General features: G+C 42.4%; 1 protein-coding gene across 1 annotated transcript in view; it reads right to left on the reverse strand.

Moving 5' to 3' along the window:
• Positions 1-284: 284 nt before the first annotated feature.
• Positions 285-13,885, reverse strand: part of nlgn4xa (neuroligin 4 X-linked a) — a 32,786-nt gene continuing 19,185 nt past the window's right edge. The window contains exons 3-6 of the mRNA XM_084668585.1: positions 8,907-8,969; positions 8,265-8,450; positions 5,354-6,143; positions 285-2,653 (exon numbers count right to left, since the gene is read on the reverse strand). Coding sequence (XP_084524711.1) covers positions 1,762-2,653; positions 5,354-6,143; positions 8,265-8,450; positions 8,907-8,969 — 1,931 coding nt within the window. The 3' untranslated portion in view covers positions 285-1,761. The remainder of the gene's footprint in view (positions 2,654-5,353; positions 6,144-8,264; positions 8,451-8,906; positions 8,970-13,885) is intronic.

Consider the following 13,885-nt stretch of genomic DNA (forward strand, 5'->3'; position numbering starts at 1 on the left):
ATCTGAGAACTTTTTCATCAGTACAAAGAAAGTAAGAGTAGAGGAATAGCAATGAGCCATACCTGTTTACATGGAAATGTCAGTCTTCATTGCGTTTGAATCAAAACAGAGTCACTATGGATCTTTTTCAGATCTTTTTTGGATCTTTTGTAGTCTTTTTTTTCATCCCATCTGTGTAAAACATGTAGTATGTCTGCGTCATAGACCACATACAGTATAACGCCACACACTGGAACACAAAACCTTTTAGAAAATACTGTGATTTTTTATTAAAAATGCTGCAGAAAATCTTTATACAGGTGTCCAGCCAGAAATATCATCTATCACTTAAGGCAAAACCGCAAACAATTTAAGACAAACTAAAGAATTTCAAATCCTACATTAAAACCCTTGGTATATTATGATAGGAGAAGAACCAAAGGCAAGGATATCATAGAATTTACAAATGTAGCTTTATAAATCTTTTTTTATATATATACTTGCTTTGTTTTGCTTTGTTTTGTTTTTCGGTAATAGGATGCAGAACTGAAATAATCTGGGTTAATGGTTACTTTTCACTGTACTTATTATAATTATTAATATCATTATTATTATTATTTACACTCATTCACTTGCGTTGTAACCCAAAATATCACAAGCCTTGCACAATACTTAACATATTGCTAGCAAATGACAATTTGAAATATCTAACATATATTCTTTACAAACATATCCAACTAATATTGATACCAAAATCCACTGCCTTTTACTCTAAATAATACATTGCTGGTCACATTTGAAGCTCAGGCAGTGTTGAGATTGCTCGACATAAAATAGCCTACAAAAAATGATTAGAAGCAAAACAGGATGAAGTAGGTGATGGAAATGAACCCACATAATAAACCATCACCTCAGACAATGTCTGAACGTGGAGATTATAAAGTTGTACTCGGACATGCAATGCCTCAAAAATGAACACAAAGGAACACACAAGACATTATAGAATGACTGTCAAGACACAAATGTTCTTAAAGAAATGGGATGTTCGCATTTTTTTCTGTTGTGAAAACAATGAAACACAAGTTTAATTGAAACAGAATATGTGATTGAAACTGTATATTTACACACCTTAACAGAAAGCACAAGCTTGAAATATAGCCATATTTCAACTTAAAACAACAATAGAAGCTCTATTCTTTTTTTCTTTTTGTTTTACTCACAACTATATACCATTTTGTTTTTACAAAGTTTTCATAAATACATTTCAGGCTGGGGAGTTTGAAATTCTGTGCCCATGTCATTATACTCAGTGATAGCTTTACTTCACCAATGCATGTTGGTCTTTCTCTATTGTATTGTATGATGTTTTCCTATGATGTACAGTATTTTATGGCACAAAAATCTTCCAAAAAGTATTCCTTGTCATCACTGAAAACCCTATCGTTTGAATAGTCTCTTCAAGCATTCTAAAGCAAGTTATCACTTGTCTTCAGATGCCATTATTTTGGTAAAACTCCTTCCTCAAGCTTAGCTCCAAATACAGTATATTCAATAGTAACATTCACTTTTAACATGTCAGTTGTTCATATTGGGTTTCTGATATACTCTTCAAGAAGGCATGGTAGCAAAATAACATCTCATCCACTGAGATGAGTCTGTGCGAAACGCCCTTCTCTTAAACTCCTAGGTTGTGTCCGACATGTTTAGCGAATACAGACAGATACCACCAAGCCCCCGAGATGGAGAAGCTGGCAGCTGTCACACTTGCCATTTCTGGTGGAGCTATACCCTGGTGGTGGAGTGCCCATGGGGCAGGTTGGTACTGTTCTGACTGCCGCCAAAGGTGTTGAAGTTGTGCAGAGGCTGCATACCAGCCAGGGAGTTGGGGATCATAGTGATGGTACTGGGGGTCATGAGAGGGATGTCGTCGGGCGACCGTCGCAGGGTGAGCGTGTAGTCGGGGGGGCAGGTCAGGCGGAGCGTGTCCTGGGTCTGGAGGGACTCGCACTCGTGGTGGTGCTCGTGCTCCAGCTGCTGCTGTTTCATCTGCAGGGACATCAGCTCCTCGTTCTGCAAGTGGGCGATGTCGTTGGCGTTGGCCGCCGCGATGGCCGGGGTGGAGTTGCGCTGCGGGCTGGGTCCTCGCCGGTTGGACTCGTGCCTCCGCTTGTCCTTCTTGTAGTAAAGGGCCGCGAAGGCCAGGATGTTGAGGAAGAGGAGGGAGGCGCCCACAGCGATAGTGACGCTCAGCTCCGTCGAGTAGTCCCGTTTGGTTTCTATCACCACTGCCGACTCGTCCGTCAGGTCGCCGCCCTTACGCTGGTCAGTGGTCTGTTTGGTGTTAGCAGGCGGCACCCCGGGGTGGCGTGTGGTCGATGGCCAGGTCTTCCCAGGGAAACGCTTTGTGTAGGGGAAAGGAGTGGTGTCCTGTGGGGGGATCTTGGTGGTAGTGGAAACATATTGGAATAACTCGTTAATGTTGTGTAGGTGAGGCACCAGCTCCAGCCAGAAGGCCACTTTGGTGGCGCGGTAGTGGTCCCTGACCCGGGGTTTGAGGCCAATGTGCAGATACAGCTGATCCTTTGGGTTATACTTGGACCAGGCCACCTCCTCAAAGCGGTTGGGCTTTGTATGGATGAACTTAGTGTCCTGAGGCACCGGCTGATTGGGATCACTGAAGAGATAAGAGAGAGAGATAAGAGATAAGAGAAGTCATGATGAAACTATTGTAGATGACTTTAGACAAAAAGTCTGACATGAAAAGTCTTCAAGGAAATCAAAGGAAATCAAGAATTGTGCAAATTCAGTGGAATAGAAAAAGAAGAATTATTTTAAGCAGATGATGGAGTCATAAATGAAAATATAAAATTCCCCATGAGACTTGGGTTTTCAGTGACAATTCATGGTGTTGGATGATGATGGCTTCATGGTTCAATGAGTCTAATGCATTTTCCTATCCTCACTTCATTGTCACATGTTATCAACTGATTCATAGGGAAATGAGCAAGAGAACAAAATGTCCTCTCAATACACTGTCCCTTTTCAGATTCACTGTAACACAGTTCACTGTTCATCATTGGAAGCTTCAGAGACACAGTATTGTATTGTTGCCTAGTGTTAGAATCAACTCGGCTCTCTCCAGTGACACTGGAAGTGATATCATTAACTTTTCTAGGACTATGTAAGTAAAGTCAAGACTGCAACCTTGTAGCTGACACTGAGGACTGCGAGGAGGGGAATCTCCGGCTGAATGCCGAATGCTGAATGGGAGGAGACTCATCGTGAGTCGTGGCCTGCTCCCAGGGTGCACCAGAGGACACGCAGCCCCCCCCCCCCACACACACCCTTCGTGAGAAACGCAGCCTTTCCCCAGCTGTGGTAAGCAGACGTGTTAAGGCTGTTTTATCGTGGCTCTGTCCATCATGGAAGCAGGAGGGGAGAGGTGCCGAACAGTGAATCCCAGGGGAGTAGATGATAGTTCAGTGCTTAATCCTGCATGACAGTATATCCTGCTGATGGGATACCGGTGAAGATTGTCACTCCACAATCCATGTGGAATCATAGAAGATCAAAGAATCTAAAGTAATTCATTTGTAAATAGGGATGATTGCATCAAATATGCCGCCTGTGATCCAATTACGTACAATTTCATACTTCCTTATTCAAGGAAAAGTATTGTGTGTCAACCCACCAAAAAGGACCATATTTCTCCCTTGTTCATACCTGAACTGATTCCAACCCTGTTCCATTCATGAATACCATGAAAAGTGTGGGCATGCATAGAAAATCTTTAAGTAAGATTTTAAAAAAAATGAATTTTGAATTTTATGAATTCAACTTTAACTTTATTATCCCGCTAGGAAATATTTGTGTTCTACCACAATTTCAAGCAATTTGATCCCTCTATCCTAAGAGAACATTCTGTAGTCATATGTTGCATAATATGTGCATGCCATACTGTACGTGCATATGGTACAGTAGTATGTTGGGACACCGTACAGTTTAACTTGGGGCCGTATGCCTTGCAGAAACATATGTTTGAACAATATGTTTTTTCTTCTGTCACCAGATACTTGTCATAACGACAACGCTCCAGGCCTCCATGCTCATTGAGCTGATAAATACATTTCTGGCGTCTCGTGAGAATTGGAGGAGAGAATAATACCATACTGTGGTAAAACTATCAGCTTTCTCCAAGCTCCTGATCCCAGTGGTAGATGAACTACTAAAGGAGGAGGCACACCTTTCTGAGAATTACAGGTTTATGAAAGTCACAGTTATAAATATACCCCAGCCTACCCAGCTCTGCTTATCGCCAGAGGGGGTGGCGCATATGCGAGCCGAGCTCAGATGCTCACAAATGTATTCACGGCTATCTCTCCCTGCCTGACACAAAGCTGCTTTGCAGATGACTGTCAAAACATCTTATTTTACACACTGCACTGTGGTCCTGTCTGTGGACGTAGACATCCTGTACGTACACAAAGACATAACACAGACAGACACACCGCGCACACACACTCACAAACACACACACACACATACACACACACACACACATACACATACACCTACAAACAAAGAAAGAAAGTCCACAGAACCACCGGTTATTACATGTTCTTCCTTCCTTTTAACCTATTGTGCTTCACTGTACAGTTATGGGAATTTGATGATGTGCTGTGATGCGCTGTATCCTCAATATGCATTTTGGCTCTGTTTTAGAAATCCTCCATGTGGTGTCAAGGATAACAATTGGAGTGTTTTGGAGGGTTACCGTGAGAGAGTCTCTTTTCAAAAACGGACACTCCAAAAAATACATTTGCTTTTGCCGGTTGCTGTGTTTGAAGCACTCCGGGAAAGCAAAAAGCACTCAGAGAATAGAGTCTCCAAACACGTCGATAAGGCAGCCAATCTATCCCCTGCTGAACTTCCATCAATGGGATGCATGCCAACAGGGGAGCCAGGGAGCGAAAGCCACAGCCTATGAAGCAGATCAACACTTTATTTATTCACCTTTAAGTGAATTTTCAGTTTGACTTGATCACAAACATGCAGATACCTAATCACAGCTGCACTTGAAACAAAAGATGTGACTGAAATACCAAAACTGAGAAAGTATTTTAATAATATGTCCTACCCAGGACCGATAGAATTCTGTAAAGATTTTTTGGCGCCCACACAGCACCTCTCCAAGTCCTTGGTTTACTTCATTAACTATATTGGATTTTCAGTAGCTTCAAGGGATACATTAATAGAGAATGTCCAGTAGAAGACTCATGTTGGATATGAATATGTATTCAATATATTTTCATCATTTTATTTCAGGGAAATTAGACAACAGTGTGCACACATTAGTAGTTGGAGGTAAACCTACCCTGTCTTGGCAAAATTGGTCCAGTATGTCATAACCACAGCACTCAGCATCACATCGTTCTTGGAGAAGTTGCAGTTGAAGAGGTCAGTGGGGCCAATCATGGGGACCCCGAACACATAGGGCACCTCGTCTCCGTGGGCCGAGTCAGCCCAGCTGGGCTTCATGTCGCTCTGGCAGTGGTGGTAGAAGGCGTAGAAGTAGGTGGGCGAGCCGTACTGGGCGTGAAGGTCAGCTGTGGCCACTGCCGGTGCCACCCACTGATGGTCAGTGAAAAGAGCCACCAGGGTCTTTCTCCGGGTCTCGGGATTCTCCTTGTCGGCCCAGTCCGTGTACATGAACTTGATGGTCTCCCGTAAGGTGTCCTTGCCCTCTGGGTAGCCGTACAGATGGTCCACAAAGTCGGACACGGCAAAGTCAAAGTCGTTGGCAGACACGCCGTCCTCGCTGTCTACGATGCCGTCCACAAACTTGAAGCCCTCGCCCTGGTTGACGCCCAGCATGATGTCGTAGTTGAGGAACTCACCCTGCTCCATCAGGATCTGGGGGTCGTCGGGAATGACGTCGCCGTCGATGACAGGCCCAAAGGCGATGTGGTATTTAGCTGGGCTGATGTATTGCTCTATGAGCTCTTTGTAGTTCTTGTTCTGTAGGCATTCCACCAGGTCGATTGTGTCCAGCATGTTACAGCCCACCCTCTCTGCCAGCGCCCGCGTGTATTTGGCAGGCTGGTAGTTGACAGCCCAGCTGGACAAAGCTGTGCCACTCTGGATGATGGCTTTCTGGAACAGATCTGTTAGGGAAGACTGAAGTTAGAATCACACATCCTATAGGTCACCTGGTCAATCATTTGTCATCAGATTAGATGGAGAAAGAACTACACATGTATGTATATATTTTTTTTTTAACAATACACATTTGATATGATTTACAATTATGGAGATGCAGATTAGCAGTAAAAAAAAAATATTGTGGAGTGGTGGGAAATACTTGCACTGGATGAATATCACTGTGTCAATGTTTAGAATATCATATGCCACTAAAACAATAGAAATTAATTTAAGTCATCTTCATGATGACATTTACCAAAGCAATTCAGAATATGGGCACTGTAAACAGATTTTTAATGAATGAAACCTAAATAAAAGTATTTTATCCGGCAATGAGGCCCGTAGGCTATTTTACATGCTGAATTTTGGAGCGCCACTTCAAGATCTGCCACTCTGCAAATAGGCCACAACGCACTAGGAACCCCGCTTATATGTTTGTTCTATTTATACTGTCGCACAGACAGTGGTGACTCAACGAGGACGACTTGAAAAGTATGTTCCAAGCGGGGAAGACATTTCCCGCAAGGCCTAGTTAGCAGAACAGTTCTTTTCCCCCATGCTATTTCCATGAAGAGTATCAGTTAAAGCCTGACAGCAATGTTAATTTAAACCTGGTGTGTCTGCCTCTGTGCTTTACCTCAGCCTGCTCAGTCAGGCGCAGCAGAGGGAAGGTGAAACACACACGGGATGTTGGACTGAGGAAGAACAAGAGGATCTCCCTAAAAGGGCTGATAAGGGGATTCAGTGACTAGCAGGCCATGTCCACTTTAACCACAAACACCAGTCAATGGAGCCCTAAAAGGGGATTGAGCTACCAAGGACAAGAAGCTAGTGAAGAAGGTTCCTGAAGTTGTTATTGGTTCATTTTCAATACCGTCAGTGAACCCACTCCAAAATGCTCCAGGACAGTTCCAAATGGCTGAAAGAGAGGACTTGGGCCGATGGGAATCATTTCCTCGTGATGGATACAACAACAGGAAATACTGTAGGATTAATGGTATAATGTTGAATTGGAGTCTAAGCACAACCATGAGTGGTTTGCTCTGCTTTTAGTCAAGTCTGGTTTTGGCCATCAAAGCTAGCAGTGTCCCCACTGAGGCTCCTCTACGCATGGACAGAGACATTAAGTCCATTGAAGACTACAAGGCGCTTCAGTTTCTTGCTAAATTAATGCTGATTTATGTGAACTGAAATAAAGTCTGAACTTCACTAAATAAACACAAATATCTGTTAGGGATCCGTCATTGATTCTGTCCAACATTTATTCATTGTATTCATTTAGCAGACACTTTTATCCAAAGTGACTTTCAAGAGAGAGCTTTACAAAAAAGTAGACTTCTTTGGGGAAGGTAATTTTCACCGCCATTTACCTTGTAAAAAATCAGTTGTGTATAACTTTCATTTGTCTTCCTTTGTCTATACTGTGCAATGGGCTGAGGCAAATCAAAGCGAGAACTGTTTGTTATTTACCAGGATGACCTTCGGAAGCACATTTTTAGAATTCTGCTTTCAATGATGAAAAACAACCAGATGTAAATGTGGGATGGTGTTGTTGTATCAATCCTGATATCCACCCACCACTTTCCTCCAGCTGGTCACACAAATATCTAGTGACTGGGGCATTATTTTATGCTTGGTTGGACCTGTGCACACACTCTGCCTGTTATCTCTTTGACTGGAACATGTGGCGATGAAATGTGACGCTACATGAAATCTCTGAAAAGTCAGGGCGGTGTAACCTGACTCTCTCAATAATTCACGGCTCACAGTGAAAGAAATACCCCTGTTTGCTCTTGTTTACTACAGAGTCTGCTGTCTGATAGCTACTAAATCAAAGCAATGAAAAATCCCATGACAGTCCTTTCCACCTGGGTTTTTGTTCTATTCTAAATAACAATTGACATTTAATGGGTTTTGATGGTTTTACAGGAATTTGCTAAACGACCGTGTATACCGTTTAATGTCTGCAAAAATTCTACTTTATAGATTCATAGACTGACTAGTAATCTAGCCACTTTCTGACATCTACTAAAACTATATAATGATGACAGATTGAAAGACTTTGGGGTTTTACCCCAACATACCTTCTGAGTAGTGTGAGAGAGTCAGCAAGCTCACACAGGAAGCTCCAGCTCCAGAACCAAATATGGTCACTCTTTTCGGATCCCCTTTGAAGGCCTGGATGTTCTCTTTGATCCACCTCAGGGCTTGAATTTGATCCAGCAGTCCGTAGTTGCCCTTTGCTGCTTGGTCTCCTGTGCTTAAAAACCCTGAAGCGAAAACACAAAAAGAAGATAATAGAATCAATGGACTTTCCTGTTCACATCTGAGGAATCCTGCCATTGGTTGGTGATACGAAATATGAACGTTTGGCACATTCTGCTGGTAACGAACATTTACACAAAATGTATACATGTACATAAAATCAAGACGTAGGGAAAATTTGTGGGCCAATTAATGAGTGAGTGTTACTTAATTCATTATTTCAGTCTGTCATTCATTGCTTCAATTTACTACATTGTGACGCAGGTCTACAGTCTTATGCTAACTTATAATCCATAGGCTGCATGGGAGATGGGTTACAGAGACTTGTGTGAGGTCTCTCAGACAAGCATGTGAACAGACGCCCAATCAGAAGCATGTTAACAAATGAGGGGAAGTGTACTGTTAAAAGACATTAGCTTGAGGGGCCTGGGAGGGTTGACTGAATCTCACCCTCGCCAGACCTTGGATCTCAATGCTCAGTGCCCAGATACTGGCAGTGGCACCACACTCTCTGCCACCAGAGACTTGAGACAGACAAACAATACAAATGGAATGAGAGGATGACGACTGGAGGAGGAGAGGTGCCTTGTGGCTCTTTGATAGAGAGCCAATCCCTTTTTGTCACGGTGAGGTGGAAGTGGATGACAGAGGGGCAGAGTGGATAACAAGGCCCATGGCAGCCCCCCGGATGACCCCCAGGCCTCTTTCCTCCCCTGCGCCTTAGAGGGAACCCATGACCCTCAGGTCTTCTTCTTGTTACTCTCACACTATCCAAAGATTTAATTCTAAAGTGCTCGTATTGACATTAGCCTATATACATCATAGAACGCATAGCCACATGATTGATTTAGGGGAAAAAATTACCAGTTTTTTCCCTTATTTCTTTCCAAAAAGGATATGTTTTGTGGACAAAAACTAAAAGGACCACTAGCGCAGTCAGCTTCAACTATGAGGATATTACCTTGTCTTACTATACTTTTTGATTATTTTCTTTTGAACATGAAAGTCCACAATGAATTTGTCATGAAAGCCTTTCTTCCACTGTATTGAAAATAGAATATTACTGAAATGCCAGTCACTGACAACAAAGATACACAGTGCATCCTTAAAATGTTAGAAGTCAATATGGAAAATACGTTTGCAATAATACTCTCTCCAATATAGATTCAACTTCAGAACACTGTGGACGATGCATCTGAGAGAATGTTAATATCACAACACAATATCACTGGGTTGCATAATGTCCTCTGAAACAGTGACAAGTCTGGTGAGTGACGTCTCCTGTGAGCGTCCTAAACTAAGACCTTCTTCAGTACAGAACAGCCCAAAGCTTGCAACTCTCTCTCTCGCTCTCTCTCTCTCTCTCTCTCTCTCTCTCTCTCTCTCTCTCTCTCTCTCTCTCTCTCTCTCTCTCTCTCTCTCTCTCTCTCTCTCTCTCTCTCTCTCTCTATCTCTCTCTCTCTCTTTATCTCTCCAGCAATCCCTTCTCTCTATCGCTGTGTTAGTGTCTCCACAGGGCTTACACAATTATTGTGGGTCACAGTTCTACTCATAGAGTATGTTTTGGCACCAGAATACGCATGGATGTGCATTCTCTTTTCAATGACATACACTTCTTTGTCGTTCGTTTACTGTAAGATGCCAAATGCACACAATACGAGTTCTCTGTGTGCTTTGCACATAAACACAATGCATGCTTCAAAGAGGCAAGCAAAACCATAAAATAGCAGTCTGGGGGACAAAGAAAGAAATAAGGAAGAAAATCAAGGCATAGATATCTCACTGAAATGCTGGATTAAACAATCCCTTCCATGTTTAAGTCGTTCCGTATTGTGCATTGGATATGGTTGAATACTTACAGTAAAACTTGAATGGTATTGATCTCATGGAACCATGCTGGGAGTTGACTCAGAACAAGGGAATCTGCAAGGCATTTTCCAAACAATACACTGGCATAAAGCCATGGCTTGTCTACTAAAAGAACAAAACACTACATCACCAGTATGAATGAGAGTGAATAGCATCTAAAAAACAATTTGAGCTACGTCGTCAGGGAATAAATAAATACTAACATAAATATGCACAATATGGCCATGTTACAATTAGTTTTCTCTTATATTTACTGTATCAAATGAACTATGAGAGGGCTATCCGTTAAGAATCACTGAATTACATTGAGACTTTACATGTCTGATCCTTTAAAACTTAAGGGTTAGACTACCTGACTTGACGTCAGAATATGATGAGAAAAAGACCAGCAAAATGGCAGTCTGATGGTAATAGTGTCTAATTGTTCTCTCAGTCTAGAAGATAATCCCTTTGGCTCCCAGATGAAATGGTAATTATCAAAGGAAATGATGTGAGGGGGGTGTGTAGGATTATCTGAACAAGGTCAGGTCATCCCCTCTGAGGAGGCTAGTGGAGAATATTGTAAAACCACCGTCTGTCTGTCAAGTTGTAGTAAATCTGTCCATCCCTGAGCCAGAGCCGTGCCGTGGGCTCGAGTCAAACTCAGCAGGTAGAAGATGACCACACAAAGAGTGTTGCCTCAGAGTCGGTCATCTTGTCCCGTTGCAGTCCATAATCAAGTGAAGGGATTAGAGCACATCTGGGGCAGGTGGGTTTCCCATGTTTAACATAATACCCTGTGATTGACAGTAACTCAGAGACACAAACATGCAGCAGCTGTCAAACTGGATCCACTGTTGCTGGCAAATGTGGCCGTATTAGTGTGGTGGATTTTAAATGACAGTGGAGCAATTACTCACACTCCAAATGGCATTATAATTACGAGTGAGAAAGACAAATGTGGACATTTCCCTGCAGTTCTCTTCTTCTATTTACACATTCAGCAGGCAGCAAATTGATGCACTGCACTGCCGTGTGTTTGCTGAGACCAGGGGCTTTAAAGAGTCATTTGGATTAGGCCATTTTAGGGGTCTGCAATGATGGAAAAGATTACAGGTCGTTCTAGGTCATGGATCAGGAGCTTAAGAAACAAGCAAATGCAAACAATAAATGAAAACTAGAAATACTCTGTCATGTTTTTGCTTGACGTGAAGCTGAATTGATTCCTCAGTATAGAGAGTTGTACCTTTCTATTCTCCAGTCGGCCACAACAAAAGCAAAGGCAAATGTGCGTGACTTCATTATCGAGAGCCTATTTGATGTGGCAGAACAATGTGCATCCCATCTTGAATTTGCAAAACACCTTTTGATGAGATCTGACTCCCTTGCCCAACAATAAGCCCAAACATCTACCTACTCCAAACAACAATACTGTTTACCTCAATGGAGAAAGATTTGCATTTGGCAACATCAAAGAATGCGACAACACCGGGTTCAGGGAGGAATTAACATTTTGATTTGCTTATCAGGGGAAACCTTCACTTATCTGAGCGCAACAAGACAGGAAGTCAGGCTAGATAATTTTTTGTTTTGCTCACGTGCAATATAATTATAACCTTCTAGGCTCACTTTTACTTGTGATTGGTTTGAACATCTGTAATTGTATTTTTCAATATCTGACAACACACCCCTATCAATCAGGTCTGAAGAGGGTAAAAGGTGCCTACCCAGGTTTGCTATGCAGTCAGACTCACTGATCTGTGGAGGGTGCATGTTTAAATATCCACAGCTTTGAGGTGCAGCCACAGTGATCTAAAATTATACCGTCAAAACATTCAGTACACTAGAAGTCATTTACATCACAGTGGTAATTCATACAGTGTTCAGTCATGCAAAACATGAGCCCACCATCACTGACAAAACATATAATGAAAAAATGAATGTTTAATATATAATAGTATATATATTTATATTATTTGTATACAAATAAATTATCACATCCTTTTTTGTAATAAAGGAAGTGAGATCATAAAACCTGCACCTTGCATATTCACTACATGTCATATGTAAATGACCAAACCCCCCCAAAAAAATAAGAACAGGAAGCTGAGATAAATGTGCTGTTCCCTCTCTCTGCCCATGAGTTCCATCCGCACAGAACAGACTGACCACGGTGGAGGAGAGATCCAGAGCCCAGATAAAGCGCAGCCTGCCAGACTTAGCTCTGGATAGTGGGTGGAGATCACACTCCAATATGTCCATAGTACTGACAGAATGTGACGCTCTAAGAAAAGGTATCACGTTGATGACTATGGAGGGAAACCAGCAAAACTAAGGACTTCCAATATAAATGGTATGTAGAACTTTACATGAACTACATTGTAACTAGAGCAATACCTATAGTAACAACTTGTAGTTACTCTACAATGACAGTTTCGATATCAAGTGAAACTTGGTACATTACATTTACATTTTAGTCATTTAGCAGACGCTCTTATCCAGAGTGACTTACAGTAAGTACAGGGACATTATCCCCGAGGCAAGTAGGATGTAGGGCCTTGCCCGAGGACACAACGTCATTTGGCACGGCCGATAATTGAACCTGCAACCTTTTTACTAGCCCAATTTCCTAACTGCTCAGCCACCTGACTCCTGGTATGAGGGAGGCTGGGATTTCCATAGGTAAGTGGATGTCAACATTGATCTTGTTTTGGTGACACAACCTTTAACTGCCCCTACACACCCTCCACTTACCCCTTACACCCCTTCCCCACACTGTGACTTCTCACAAATGTGGTTAAACCTATGCCGCTATATATATATATATATATATATATATATTGTTAAGCTGGTTAAGGAAAGTGGTGCCAACTATCTTTACAGTATAGTAATTCTACATATGGTACAAGACCCTGAAAAGGCTAAAGATCTGACCCAGATTAGTCTTAAAAATCATGCTATTTATAATCTCCTCTCTCTTGACTTGGATATTGACGTATGGATGCCTGAGTGATGCCTACCTTCTCATCACTCTGGCTTGGATGATGGCCAGCCTTAGGCTTGCTCGCTGCTCTGACACTCTCATCATTAAAGCTTATAGAATCATTAGTCCTAACATTCCACGCTCAGCCTTCAGCCTGAAGACGGGAAGCTGGAATGAGCATCTCTGACGAATCCCAAACTCAGCCACTGAGGGGTAAAAAAGATGGCCGCTCACATGTGTGTGTGCTAAAAAGAAGACTGACCTCGAACATGACCTGAAGACATTACGTATCTTCTCCTCCAGTTGACACCTAGTCACACAGACTGTTAAGCTTGATGATAGTTTGCAAGGACACAACCATGATTGGGATGGTGATTTGGCCAATTTTAGATTTCAGTGACACCACATACTATGACATATGACACAGTAAAACATTGAATTGCATTGTTTTCTCTAATATCCATGCTTGTCATGACAGCGAGCCCACCGGGGCATGTGTCAGTGGTGACTAAGCCCAGAGGTAAAGGAGCTCCATGCGATGACCCTGACTGTACACAGCTTCTCCACACGTCTCCACGGAGGATGCGGATGTCTTGAGAGTGCAGATGG

This window comes from Hypomesus nipponensis, chromosome 12 (assembly GCF_054491055.1).
Source record: "Hypomesus nipponensis isolate SF chromosome 12, ASM5449105v1, whole genome shotgun sequence".
NCBI classification, from domain to species: Eukaryota; Metazoa; Chordata; class Actinopteri; order Osmeriformes; family Osmeridae; genus Hypomesus; species Hypomesus nipponensis.